General features: G+C 45.4%; 1 protein-coding gene across 1 annotated transcript in view; it reads right to left on the bottom strand.

Moving 5' to 3' along the window:
* The window catches only part of pou2f2a (POU class 2 homeobox 2a), a 52,107-nt gene extending 48,587 nt beyond the window's left edge, over nt 1-3,520 (bottom strand). The window contains 1 exon segment of the mRNA XM_070984685.1: nt 3,407-3,520. Within this exon segment, the coding sequence (XP_070840786.1) occupies nt 3,407-3,506 (100 nt within the window). The 5' untranslated portion in view covers nt 3,507-3,520.
* Between the last annotated feature and the right edge of the window lie 10,351 nt (nt 3,521-13,871).

Genomic DNA, 13,871 nt, shown 5'->3' with positions numbered 1-13,871 from the left:
GAATATCTTTAAAAAGGCTTTTATTCAGCGAGCACGTCTGAGCTGATGGGTTTCTGCTGCTCCTTAACGAGTTAAAGGACCCACTGAGTGTAATAACGTTTGCTATCACATGGCTGCACGGTCAGCTGGTTTAATAATGGTGAATTTCAGAGCGAACAAGTGTCAAGGTTTTTTTATTCTGACACTTACAATGCTTCAAATTTCTGCAGATATTGAGCTTTTCCATTTTCATGCATGTAATAATATTTCCATTAGCAGATGGAGCTTCTAACAGCAACAGCATTTAGACTGTCACAGGACATTAAAACAGTAAAACTCAGACTAATGGATTTTCATCTGGACTTCAGTGTTCGCAGTTAATAAAGCGATCCATCCCATGGACTTAATGGCAGGAGACGGTTTTCTGTCTTCAAACCAACTATTTATTTACAGCAATATAACGCTGGGCCTTTAAATTTAAAAGAAATAAAACGCTTCAGAAATATCTCCAATGTCCGATAACAGATTCAATCCAGCGACTGTTTTAAAAGCGTTTTACTCTGGCGATGTGACTCAGGCCCCGCTGAGCTGAGGCCAGCGGTCTCAACACTGTAGTGTTAAAGAGTCGAGCTGACAAAAAACCCATAAGCCCTCAGTTTAGATCCACTGTAAAACCACTGTCTGCTAGCGTCTGCTGTTTAGGACCTCTCCTCCCTCCCCCTCCACTGAACCTCACTCACCTCATCTTAGACTTTTGACACCCCGTCTTTGCTCACACTGACGCAAACACACCCACATGTGGACACACATGCGCGCGCACACACACCTTGCGCTCACGCTCACAGGTGCAGGCAGTCGCACAGACGCACACATGCACACCTTGGTCAAAGGCGCAGATCAGAGAGAGACAGAGAATTGTGGGTAACAGACTTAGCTAAAGTGGCTTATGGGGCCCGGCCAAATCCAATTCAACAACCTCCCCGTCCACAGGGAACGAGAGGGAGACAGAGAGAGGGACACCGAGACAGAGAGGAGAGTTTGCATTTTACTGGAGAGGCTGGAGAAGTGAATACTTCACAGAAATGAGGGAGAATGAGGAACAGAGGATTCTGAGGTTCTGTCTCTTGTGAGATTAAGGACGAAAGACGAAGGAGAACAGAGGGGAAATGAGGGATGAGCGGTGGCCTTCGCTCTCCCACCAGCTTTATTTCTCTCGTGTGTTGGCTGCTTATCACACCAACATGTTTCAATGAAAAAAGCAGGGACATGAGGAAAAAGACTTCTGTCTCACTCATTTATTTTTTTTCTGCTCATTTGTTAAAAACTTCCTGATTCATGAATCCACATATTCATGTATTCATCCTTTCGGACTGCGCACTGATCATCAAATGATGATCAATCATTGTGTTTATTTAAGCTTTCAGCCGATTGATTCTTCCAGTGATTTGATAATTTGCTCTCTGACACTTTCACCTTCTCATTCATTCATTATTCATTTATGCACTCGCTCATTCTGTTATTCATTCAATCGTCCATTCATTCCCTCGGACCCGGCCTCCACCTCTCCTCCTTGTTCCCTCGCCGCGTCTTTTACTTTAATTTCTTAAAGGACCAACAGAGAAACCGACCCCACCCCCCAAACCAGAAGCCAGCAGTTATATGTCGCCTGTCAGAGCCTCCAGGAGCAGCTCTCATTAAAACCTCCACCGTTTTTCTCCTCCTGACACCCACTTAAGGTGATAGCCTGAATTACCCCCGCACGGCTCGGCGTACACACCTACCCCCCCACCCCCCCGGTCTGTCATTTGAAATTTCCGCCCGGATAGATTAAGGTGGCGGGGACGAAGGAAGGGGAGCCGTCACCTTCCGAGAAGCTCGCCTGAACGTGTGGACGCGCCTCAGCGCACACGCAGTTTAAAAACTTCCACAGGTGTTCAGAAAAACTGAGCTGAACTCTGACCTCTGGCACTGTGTACGAACACACACAAAAACCCAGCATACTCAGATTTTATTTTCTCATTTCTGTTTCAGCTCATTTGTGAGAAAACTCTTTAAATTCCACAGCTGAATCTTTTACTGCAGGAGAATTATGAATTTGAGAACATGCTGCTGAGCACATACCACAGGAACATTACTGTGACGCCACAGGAGGTGGAAAAAATACCATAAAGAGCACCGCCATTACTGACCACACTGCAAGACGCTGAAGCAATATTACAGTGATCATAGGGTATTAAAGCATGGCATAAAGGCACGATAAGGTCGTTACAGTAAGTACTATTGATTGACAAACTCACTACAAGTCGCTTTAATGATATTATATTAGAAATATTGGAGTTTTACTACAGAGTAAGGTAGAAAGGACATGTGTGTTTTAGTGATAAATATCAACACTTAATATTATTAAAACCATTTGAATTGCAGCCGTTTACCAAATGTCCCTCTGTTCTTTTCCCCTCTCACGTCATCTCCAGTGAAGCCAAACTTTCTCCCTCAGCCAACTTGACTGGACTCCTGTTTTCCCAATGTGGCCCCAGTCAGAGATCAATACACTCTGATCGATAGATGACCATGAATATTCCCCCCAAACCTGACGGAGAAATACTGAAGGCGAGGAGAGGAGCGAGGAGAGGAGGCAGATGGGATGGAGGTTGAGATGGATAGATTGGCCTGAATGAAAGAGGGGAAGATGAGGAGCGAGTGTGGCGCCTCTGTGACGCTCTGATGGATGCTAATGAGCCAAATATTCATGCATCCAAATTTGGCTTCTACATTTTGGATTTATATGCAAGTAAGTATTTTAATTAAACTCTCTGCTTCCTTATTGATCACCTCAGTTCATTTCTATTAGCGGAGACGAAGAGAAAAAGCGGTGATGGAAAATGTCTTTCGGCTGTTGACTCGTCTCTTTTTCCTTCAAACAAGTGAGTCCAGAAATTTAACTTTGAAGGCAGTTTGACTTTTGTTCGCATAATTTCAAACAAAGCAGAATAAAATTATCAGCAACTCAGGATACGAGTTGAATTGAATTTTACAGAAATGAAAGGATCCAAAAACACCTTTTCAGATTTGTTTTCTTACAGAAATTAAACCTGAAGACTGTCACACATTAAGGTTCAGGTGCAGCTGCAAAATAACTTTCATATATGGAAAAATGCTTGTTGTGAGCTGAATGTTGTGTATTAAGCAAAATATAGAGAGGTTTAAAATTCTGTACATAAAAGCCATTTAATGTTTGTCCTTAATTTGTCGGGCCGTTAGTTAAATTTAAGGTGAAACTGAGGGAAGAAAATCGCCTTTTCTGAGCAGAATTAAAGATCAATAGCGGAGTGAAATTAACAGATCTGACACTAAAGATAAGAACCGGGTTTTCTTCTTTGTGTAGGTGCACAGTGGAGGTAAAAGCACCGGGAGGAAAGCGTCTTACCGGGGCTGGACCGCGGAGCCAGCGAGGACTTGAGTCTCCAGGCGCTGAAGTCGGACGCTGTTCTCTGAAAGACGAAGGGGACCGGCAGGGGGACAAACATGGTCCTCTGTCGACCTGGGGGTCGTTGTTTTTTATTTTAGTCTCACTTTTCTTCTTTTCTGATCCGTCGTCCTTCCGTCGTTCTTTGGCCTTTCTTCGTATGCTTTTCCCGGTTTGTGGACAGCCGTTTGTAAGGAAGCCCGGATGGTCTGAAAAACACACTCAGGATTTGGCTTCTTCTGTCGTGGATGATCGAGACTGCGCCTCAGCGGATTCACATCGCTCGGTTTTTAGATGTGTGTGGCTCTGGGATACACACGGATATCACGGTCCCCTTACTTGCGTCTCCTCGGAGTCAACTCGTCCGGCACGCACTCAGCCACGCACGCACACACACACGCACACACACACGCGTACACACAGGGATGTGCAGGGCGCGCAGCGACGACTGTTCGGCTTTGGGAGAAAAATAAAGCTACCAGTGGTCATCCATACAGACCGACGCAGGCTGCGGGTGGCTGGACAGTGAGGCTGTAACCGTCGCACTTCATCTAGTGGAGTTGGTGCTCCTCTCTCGGCCGCTCTCCATTGAATGTAACGCAGAATGCACAATTAGACTCCATTTATTGTGTCCAGACAGCTGTGCGTAAAGATCGCAGCGGCTCTGTGTCTCTGTCTGTCCTCCTCGGCGGGGTTTGCTTTGGTTTAGGTCGCTGCGCTGTCATGAAAAGTCTCAAACAAGCGCTGTCCACCGGTGAATCCTCGGTACACACAAATGGAAAAAGTGTCCGTGTAAGACTGGAGTTGCTTCTTTTTTTGGTTCTCGTAAAGATTTGGTTAGTAGCTGGCTGGTCTGCTGAAGAATACACGCACTCAAAGCGACACAATAATAAAACGCAAAAGCATTATTTGGTTAAAGATAGAAATAATCAAATAATAAAGTAAGGCTACGCAGGCACCTCCTGTCTGACTTTCGCTCCTCCCTCTCCTCCCCTCGTTGTTTCCCTCTTTCCCTCTTTCTCTACCGCGGGTCACTAATTAAAGCAAAATCAATAGATAAATAAATGAATAAATCCATATCAATAAGTACACCTGCCCTCTCCTTTCCTCCTCCACTGACGCGCAAGCAAAGGCAGCAAAAAGAGGTGGGGAAAGCGGTGCCCCTTTTCTTTTTACGCTGTTCAGTCTTTTCTTTGGCTCTGCTCCGCCATCCGCCGGTGTGTATGTCTCTCACTCCTCTCTCTTCAGCCTCTCTGTGTGTGTGTATCCTACGTGTGAGTGTGCGCGTATCGGCGTCCCCTCTGTTTATTTTGGGAACCCCGGTGGTTTCGGTCCGACACCGCGCAGCCTGAACGCACTCTGGCACGGCGAAGCGCTCCGGCCGGGAGACAGACAGAGATACCCAGCCCCCCTCCCCCTTTTTTTTTTACCCCCCCCCCCCTTCCTTCCCTCCCCTCTCTCCCCCCTCACCCCAACACACCCACACATATACACAAGCATACACACTACCCCACTTTCCCTTATTGCACACATTTGAACATTTACGGAAACGTTTCTCGTGTCTGATCTGTGTTGAAGTTGCATACGGAGGCACACGATTAATATCACAGGAACCAATTTAAAAGACTGTGTACATGCTAAAATCCATTTAATAAAAAAAGGATTTATTCTCCCAGAGTATGTTGAATTACTAGTGATTTCAAACATAGACCTCCTCTGCACACACACACACACTCGCTCTCTCGCCCTCTTCCTGACCACTATAATCCCGTACAAGACGAGCACAGATCCAGCCAATTGATCTTCTGATTACTTCATTATAATGAAGCCAATAATCACATCACCGCCGGCCTCCGAAAAATCGATCGCCTCTTCACAATGTGCGGACATGAATTCAAAGGGGGAGAACCTTTGATGTATATTTCAGCAGGAGGATCTCTCTCCCTCTCTGCCTCTCTCATATAAATGTACGTGGCTCTGGCCTATGCAAGGTCACCTGCAGCACTCTGCTAATGTATTTTTTTCCACGCAGAGGTGAATAATCAAAGCCTGCAGAGCTGGGTGTTAAATTAGTGATTAGCTGAGCGCGGGAAGGCTTCGAACGCGTGTGCGTAAAATATGCGTAAAATGTCATTTGAACTGAATCTAAATTGCACGTTCAAGGGTCGAGGAGAAGGTTTCAGTCTGTGTGTGTGTGTGTGTGTGTGTGTGTGTGTGTGAGAGAGAGAGAGAGAGAGAGAGAGAGAGAGAGAGAGAGTGAGAGTGTGTGTGTGTGTGTGTGTGTGGGTGGGTGGGGGTGCCCGAGGAAAGGTCTGGCCATCATCTCTCCTCTCCACAGTTTAGACGACTCCACCCGTCCGTCAGACGCGCCGCCCCAGCCTGCGCTGCGCATTTACACTCCAGATTATCGCCAGCATAGATTTTTTCAAATAGAAAAATCCATACGCTAAATATCGCAGTCAATAAAAGAAAATCGACCAAAGCTCACACACCTCTCCCGCTCCCTCTCTGCATTCACTCCGAGGTGGGACTGAGCTGTTAATAAGTTATCGATCAATTATGGCCCTCATATATGGAAAGGCCCGAGGCTCTTCGCCGATGCTAATGTCCATGCAGGGAGAGAAAGAAAACGTCAAATATAAACCATGTACTGCACGAATAAACGTCATCACAAGCACACACATCCACTGCTTTTACAGCTGCAGTACTCATACTATCACTTGTACTCCCAGTACTGCGTGTGGTACTACTGCAGCAGATGGTATCACTTCTCCACAGCTGTACTGCTGCTACCACTGAGATAAAGTACTTAAATCATCTCTAGTGTTGCTACAACTAGTATTACTACCACTGCTATTTAGACTACTATAGCCACTGCTATATACGGCAAATAATGCAGATACTACATATATTATGGTCTGTATTTTTACTAAGGCGCCCTTGCTAAGAGAACAAATAACCCCTCTACTAAAACTAGTACTATTACTACTATTACTTCCTGTATGGCTGATACTACTCCTACAACTACTACAGCAGCTTTTAGTGTTTATACAGCTGCTACTACCACTACTATAACCACCATCACGCCTCTATAAGAAATACTACAACCACGTTTGGATTACTACTGCTTCTAGTATCAATAGCAGTACTGCTAGTTTTACCCCTGTAACTGCTAAAATTAGTTGCAATACTTTGACTATTACTGCTGCTGTGGCTTCTACTCCACCTACCACTACGCTAGTACAAGCACTTGTATAACTTGTATTTCTAATACTACTGTTTCCACTATTAATAGCAGTAACATTAGCACTACTATGCTACGCTATCTTTTATTGCAATTAGTACTAATATCACGACTACTGCTGCTCTGACCTCCACTCCAAGGACTACTATTCTTTTAGAAATACTATAAGCACTTTTATATTACTACTGTTTCTAGAGTTAATACTGCAAATGCTACTAATGCTGTTATTTCTACTGGTACTATTACTGTGACTACAACCACCACTGCTGTGGTCTCTGTGGCTTCTACTACAGTACTCGTCCTTCGTCTTGAGCCCATGTCCTACGATTCAGAGCGTTTCTGTTAGCCGCTGCAGCTTTTGATGTCATCTATGCACAGACACACGTCACACCACTGAGGAGGCCCCCCCATAAAAAAGCCCACTCCCCATTGACAGATGACATCCGTGAGTCCGACGAGCCAGAAAAGGAGGAAAAAGAAAGGGGAGGAGGAGGGAGAGGAGAGGCCATATAAAGAAGCGACCGGTTGTCCCTCAAGAGCCCCCCTCTCTCCACATGAGGGTGAGCGCAGAGGAGCCCTGATCCAAACTCCTTCCAGACAAAAGCAATTATTTCTTGTAGAATATAGTGTGTTTTGTGCGTCCATCGCAGGAGGGGAGGGAGGTGTGTGTGGATTTGAAGGAGAGGTGAAGAATATGGCGCACGGTGGGCCTCATCAATAGCAATATGTTCTTCTTCCCTTCTGTAATATCTACGCTTTTAGAACTACTCTGCAACCTGCTGCGGCGGTTGCTTTGTCTGATATCGTGGGTTTATAGACCGTAGTGGACTTCTGATAAGTCTCACACACACACACACACACACAGCCAGCGCTATGAATGGATTCTTACCTTTCAAACCAAACCTGTTGTTTCTGAATCCCTGCAGCTGCAACTGTTGTACTATTTATGACAATATTCAATTTTTTTTTTTAAATTTAATTGACATTTCTGATAAAATCAGTCAGTTGATTCAACGACACACACAGCTTTGTCTCTGACTTAAACAGGATAAAATCAAAAGATGAAAGTTTGTTTATAATTACAGCATCACATTAAGCTTCACTGTATGAAGCTAAAAATACAAACACGTATCAATAAAACCCAAATCTGAGTGAGTGAACGCATCCTTCTCTCTACAGGAAATATATTAGATCTTATTACTCTCTGTCTGCTCTGCCTGTGTGTGTGTGTGTGTGTGTGTGTGTGTGTGTGTGTGTGTGTATGTGTGAGAGAGAGAGTTCATTGTTAAATGGCAGTGTCATGTTGACAAACGAGTTGGTTGAATTAAATTCTCCCTCATCAATAACAAGAGGGGACCAATCAATACCAGCTTACAATTATATCACCGCCTACCCCTCCGCTGCTGCTGTAGCTAGCCACACACACACACACACACGCACAATGAGAGATAGCGCAAGAGAGGGGAGAATCATTACATGGCTGTAACATGGGGCTTAATAAACACTAAAATATTCACACACACACGCACACACACTGAGAAAGAGAGAATTATTGCTTTGGTGTTACATTAAAACACACACACACACATTTAGATGCACACTCTTGCACAAACACACAAAGAAGGAATCATTCATGTGACCTTAATAAATACTCACACACACGCTCTACACACACATTATTTTTAGCTTCTGACATTTTATCTATTTTCAGCATCTCTCTCTCTCTTTCTGTCCCTCTCATTTTCTGCCTATGTCTCTCTCCCTTCCCTCTTGCGGCCTGACTAAGTAATCAATGCTGACAGGTTGTCAATAGGCCGGTCCGGGCCCTGCCAATACCTCTCCTACATATCCATTATTCCTCTTAATGCCGCGGAGGACAAACACAGAAAGGAGTAAAACACGATGCTGTCGATACGCCACCTTGATACGATCATTGAGGCAGATCAATGCTCTTGCTTACAGCTCAAGAGCTCGGCTCGACCTCGAGTGCTCTGGAAATAACAGTTAGTGTGAAAATTGGTTTGTGAATAAGCATTTTCGCTCGCTGGATGTCTTCCCGTGTTCGCGTCTTCGTAGGGATTATTTTCATGTGAATTCTTTTATTTCACGCATAATCTTTTTTTTTTTTTTTGGACTTTGAAGACATTTTTCCTTCTGTGAATTTCCCAGTGTTCGTATTTCACACATGTTCTGCATCCCATTTCATCCTGGATTGGTTGTAATGGATTTAAGATGTAAAACGTAAGACAGCCCTGAAGTGAAGGAGGGGCAGCGGGCGCAATATCGCCTTTTTGCTGTCATTCTCGCTATCAGGTTCACACACAATCTCGTAATCCACACACATGTATGCAGATAAACACACACCGACTCGCACGCCGGCACACGCACATGAATTTATCGCTTTGCAGCACACATGTGAAAGTGCACCGTAACACGCAAGAAAGCACGGAAACACAAGAGCAGCACACTCATGCAAGATATTCACGTACATGCAAACGCACCATAACATGCATGAATGCACGAAAAGTCTGACACACACACACACACGCACACGCACACGCACACACACACACACACACACACACACACACACACACACACACACAGCCTCTGGTCCTCGTGCTCAGAGAGGCCCAAACAGCTTAGCTTAGCACAAATGCACCATCAAGGTTCGAGGTAATGCCAATGACATGGATGGAGCTTGCCAGACCATGCAGCCTAGAGAGTGTGTGTGTGCATGTGTCTACGTGTGTGTGTGTGTGTTCATATGTGTGTGTGTGTGTTGCAGACATGGGGGGAGATGAGAGCCTTAAACACTGAGAGGATCAGACCCAGCTCTCCTGTACACCATGGAATACGATCAAGAGGAAAGAGCGTGTGTGTGTGTGTGTGTGTGTGTGTGTGTGTGTGTGTGTGTGTGTGTGTGTGTGTTTGTGTGCGCATGTGTGTGTGTCCAAGAATGATAAGAAGACAGAGCTGCAGAAAATATTACAAAAATCCGAAGTGAAAGTGTGTTTCAAACGTTGTCTTTCACTGAAATGTCACAGAGCAGCAGCCATTATATTCAACGTGTTCAACATTTTAAAGCATCTAAATTTTCCTGAAGAACTCGCAAAATTTACACAGAATTCTTTAAAACTTTGCTGTCTGACCAAAAAAATACTGCAAGTGATACCACGAGGTTATTGCTCAGCTGTGTTTGTTGTATGAGAGGCAAGGAGTTTAAAAGATCACTTAAATTATGGAAAATGAAATCCACCAAAGACTCCTGAAGAATTTTTCTTCATCTCACACACACACACACACACACACACACACACACACACACACACACACACACACACACACACACACACACACACACACACACACGTCTGTGAGGTGTGCCTGTTACTCACACAAACCTTCTAATCCCTTTTCTTGTAAAACATAAACACCATTGACTAAACTCTCAAATCTCTTTTCTCTGCATCTTTTTTTACTCTCTACCTGCCTGTCTCACACACACACACACACACGCACACACGCACGCACGCACACACACACACACACGTTCATACTTGGCCCGCGTGGTGTTCATGGAGAGAAAGAGGGAGACAGACACAGAGCGTGTGTGTGGGTAGATTTAGAAGCGGGGATCAATGAGAAATGTAGAAATCAATGCACTTAGCAGTGGGAAATCAATGGGGCCTAATCGGGATGCCAATGGCGCAAGTCAAAACAATTAAGAAGGAAGAAAAATGTTTAACAGCCCCCCACCACCACCCCACCCCAATGCTTACACAGAGGGCGAGGAGAGATGGAGGGAGCGGAGGGAAGAAAGAAAAAGAGACGGGTGAAATAATACGAGGCATGTTGGGAACGTCAAGAGGAAGATAACGGATAACACGAACGGATCAGCAGAATTAAATGCATCTACCCCGTAAACCGGCCGGAAAGTTGCAGCTTCCAATCCATCCGTCGCTCCATCTCTCAGCTCACCTTCGACACCGGGCCGCTCAGAATCACCTGTAGACACGTCGGACAAAGAGGAGGAAGAATCGAATTCAGAGGAAGACGAACACAGTGAGACAAATGCAGATCACAGTCATATCAGAGGATGTAACCAGTCTACAGTGATTAGCTGGACGGAGTTTCAGCCCTGCTCATGAAAGCTGATGATAAAAATGTAAACCACCTTGTCAATCATCCATCCATTTTTGGCTAACCGGGCTTCACTGGAACAGCCACTCGCTCCCAACCAGAAGGGGGCGACCCACTGTTCATAGGCCTGCAGGTCACGCTCAGCAGAGCCACATTACCGCTGTCACTGAACCACACTATTCACCGCTCTCTGGGCGTCTGACAGGTCCCCTGACTCTGCCGCTACCTCCCGAGGCCTTCCTGCCCACCATCCTTCCCCTTTTCATACAATCACGGCCATCGAGTGCTTGCCAGCGAGAAACCCTTCCACTGCCTGATTCCAGGAAGAGGTTCAGGGTTTGCTGATCTGGATGAGACACCAATTCACAGATATCTGTGAATGGCTCTTAAGTGACCTGGGACAAATTTGCCACGGGAAAGCCTGAAAGGAGCTCTTGCCCCTGATAACACAACTCCCAGGTGCATGCAGACCACTCCAACACAATGAGCCTGGACGGGAGTCTGCCAGTCACGTTATTCAGAGGAAGCGTAGAGGACAGTCCTCTTACAGTGATTCTCCACATCCGAAAACTCTAAATCTTTTGAAAATTAAACACTGAATTATGAGCACTTGAAAGGCTGTTATTAATAATAATAATAATAATTTGCACTTTCAGCAGCTGTATATTAAATCCTAAACATTCAATTTTTAATAACATCAAGATTTTATTTTTTGGCTCCTCGGTGAAACACGACACCATCCAAATCCAAAATAACTGACAATTTAAAGCAGCTTTCTCTGCGAAGAATGAAAACTACAAATGTTTTACAGGCACCTTTCAAGTCGGCGGACGGCGAGGGTGTTTGATACGGAAAGATTTTGGGAGGAGTATCACTTTAAAGTGCTGATGGAGATATGAAAGGATATGAAAGTATTGACAGTGGGGCAGAGCAGCTAGAGAGGGAGAGAGCGGGAGAGGAGCAGTTTTGTTAGATGCCTCCCACAACTCATAAAATCTGTCAATAAAAATATTTCACTGTAAAAAAAGCTGACTGACGGGGATGACACCACAACATGACACAAATATACTCAGCGGTGCACTAGGAGGAAGACGGGCGAGCGAGAGGAGAGCCATAGAAGTGCAGAGGAAGCTATCCGACGGCGTGGTGAGGCTGCACGCCGTAGGACTGCAGTTGGGTTTGGTGTGTTGTGGGGAGGCGGTGGTGGGGTTGATCTGGGGCCAATCAATAGCGGCAGGCTCTCTTACGACCCCTGAGCTCCTCCTGGCTTGGCTGGCAGGCTGGAAATCAATGGGCCGGGCCAATAACTCAGGATGGTGTGTGGATTAGTGAACTGTCAACTAATCAGAGAGTTACTGAATCTGACACCGCAGCTATTAACCTATCGATATGACACTTGGCACTGACACGCACTCACACGCGGATATATATGTGTATTGATGAACACACGCGCGCATAGAAACACATGTGAATGCCTGAAGGCGGGTCGAGCGCCTGCACACATGTACAGAACAGTTGCAGATACACACATACAAGTACACGTTTACTTCCTGGTGGATACGCAGTAGTTACATGTACACTCACACACACACCTGGATGTCCTGTACACACACATTCAACAGTCAGATGCTGATATACAATCATACGAGCGGCACACTTGTCCTGTTTGTCAAACATCATCCGGGAACGCCGCTGCTGTGACCCTTGACCTCCACGCCACTTATGACTTTCAATGCATTTCACTGCAACAGGCATCGTGGTCGTCAAAATATCTCAACTGTTGTGGCAGTGTTGACGTTGACTGAGCCTTGTTTCCTTATTTTAGGACTAAAATCTGTTTATTTAAGCTTTAAAGTGAACAACTGCTCATATGAAAATAAAAAAAGCAGTGCAAACTGAGCTCAGGTGGCTTTGCTCCCTGCCTTTACCCACAATTCATATCCAGATTCCTCGGTGCTTCTTTAATATGTAGACTCTCTGATCTTTTGATATTCTCATGTTCTCTAGTGTGGAACTACAGGCTTATTCTGTGTCAAGGGTGCTGGTTCATTTTACATTATTCTCTTTTATTCTCTGTCCTTTTCTACCTTTTTTTGGGGGGGGGGGGGGGGGGGGGGCGGCAGAGGGAGATTATTTTGGGGGGTAATTCCATTGAAACCGCTCTGAAATAACTTGACTTGGCATGTGCCTATACAAAGCTCTACAAAAGGCTCCAGGAATACTATTCAGTAATGGGGTAAAGCAAGAGAAGAAGCAGGACAAAAAGCTGCTCTGTGTGTGTGTGTGTGTGTGTGTGTGTGTGTGCGTGTGTGTTACAAGAGCAGCTGAAATGAGGGAGAGGAGAGAGAACGAAATCACCTGAGAGAAAATAAGACAGCTAGCGGGAGGAAAAAAAAAGGATGAATGAGCGGCAGAGAAACCAGTGGAAAATAATCAAGCGGTGAGAAAATAGAAGAGGGCGCACGAGTTTGATATCCTGGAAAAGAAAGTATATTTTAAAGTTGACGTTAAGTGACGGCCACAACAAGTTTTATAACACTCTGTGTGTCCATCACCGTCTAACCATGAAGTTTCAGGGCTGTTTTTAAGGTTCAGATCTGGGTAAACTGGATAAACTGTGTTAGGATTTTGGTGAGAAAATGAATGAACAAAATGTGCAAGAAATTAACTAAAACCAAACCAGCAGAAAAGGAAAAAAAAAAGACTCCAGAAATCAGAGGAGGGGAGGAGGAGAGGGCGTTGGGTGGGGGCGAGCTGGTTCACGCTGCTGTCTAACGATAAGAGCTGCAGGAAGAAAGACAGAGAGGCAGAACAGGGCGAAAAGAAAGACGAATGGAAGCAGGTTACAGCATTACAGCCACCAAGAGAAAGGCGAGGGTGGAGGTGGGTGAGGAGGAGGAGCGGGGGTTCATGGGCCTCCCACACACTCCGGATTAGGAAACATATGCAGTGGAGTAGCGAAGGATTAGGGGGTGAACGAGAGCTGGAAGAAGGAAAAGAATGTTTTTGGGGAGGAGAGGAGGGGTGAAGGGGAGGGAT

Source organism: Chaetodon trifascialis, chromosome 17 (genome assembly GCF_039877785.1).
Source record: "Chaetodon trifascialis isolate fChaTrf1 chromosome 17, fChaTrf1.hap1, whole genome shotgun sequence".
NCBI classification, from domain to species: Eukaryota; Metazoa; Chordata; class Actinopteri; order Chaetodontiformes; family Chaetodontidae; genus Chaetodon; species Chaetodon trifascialis.
This window is presented reverse-complemented; position numbering and strand designations above follow the sequence as displayed.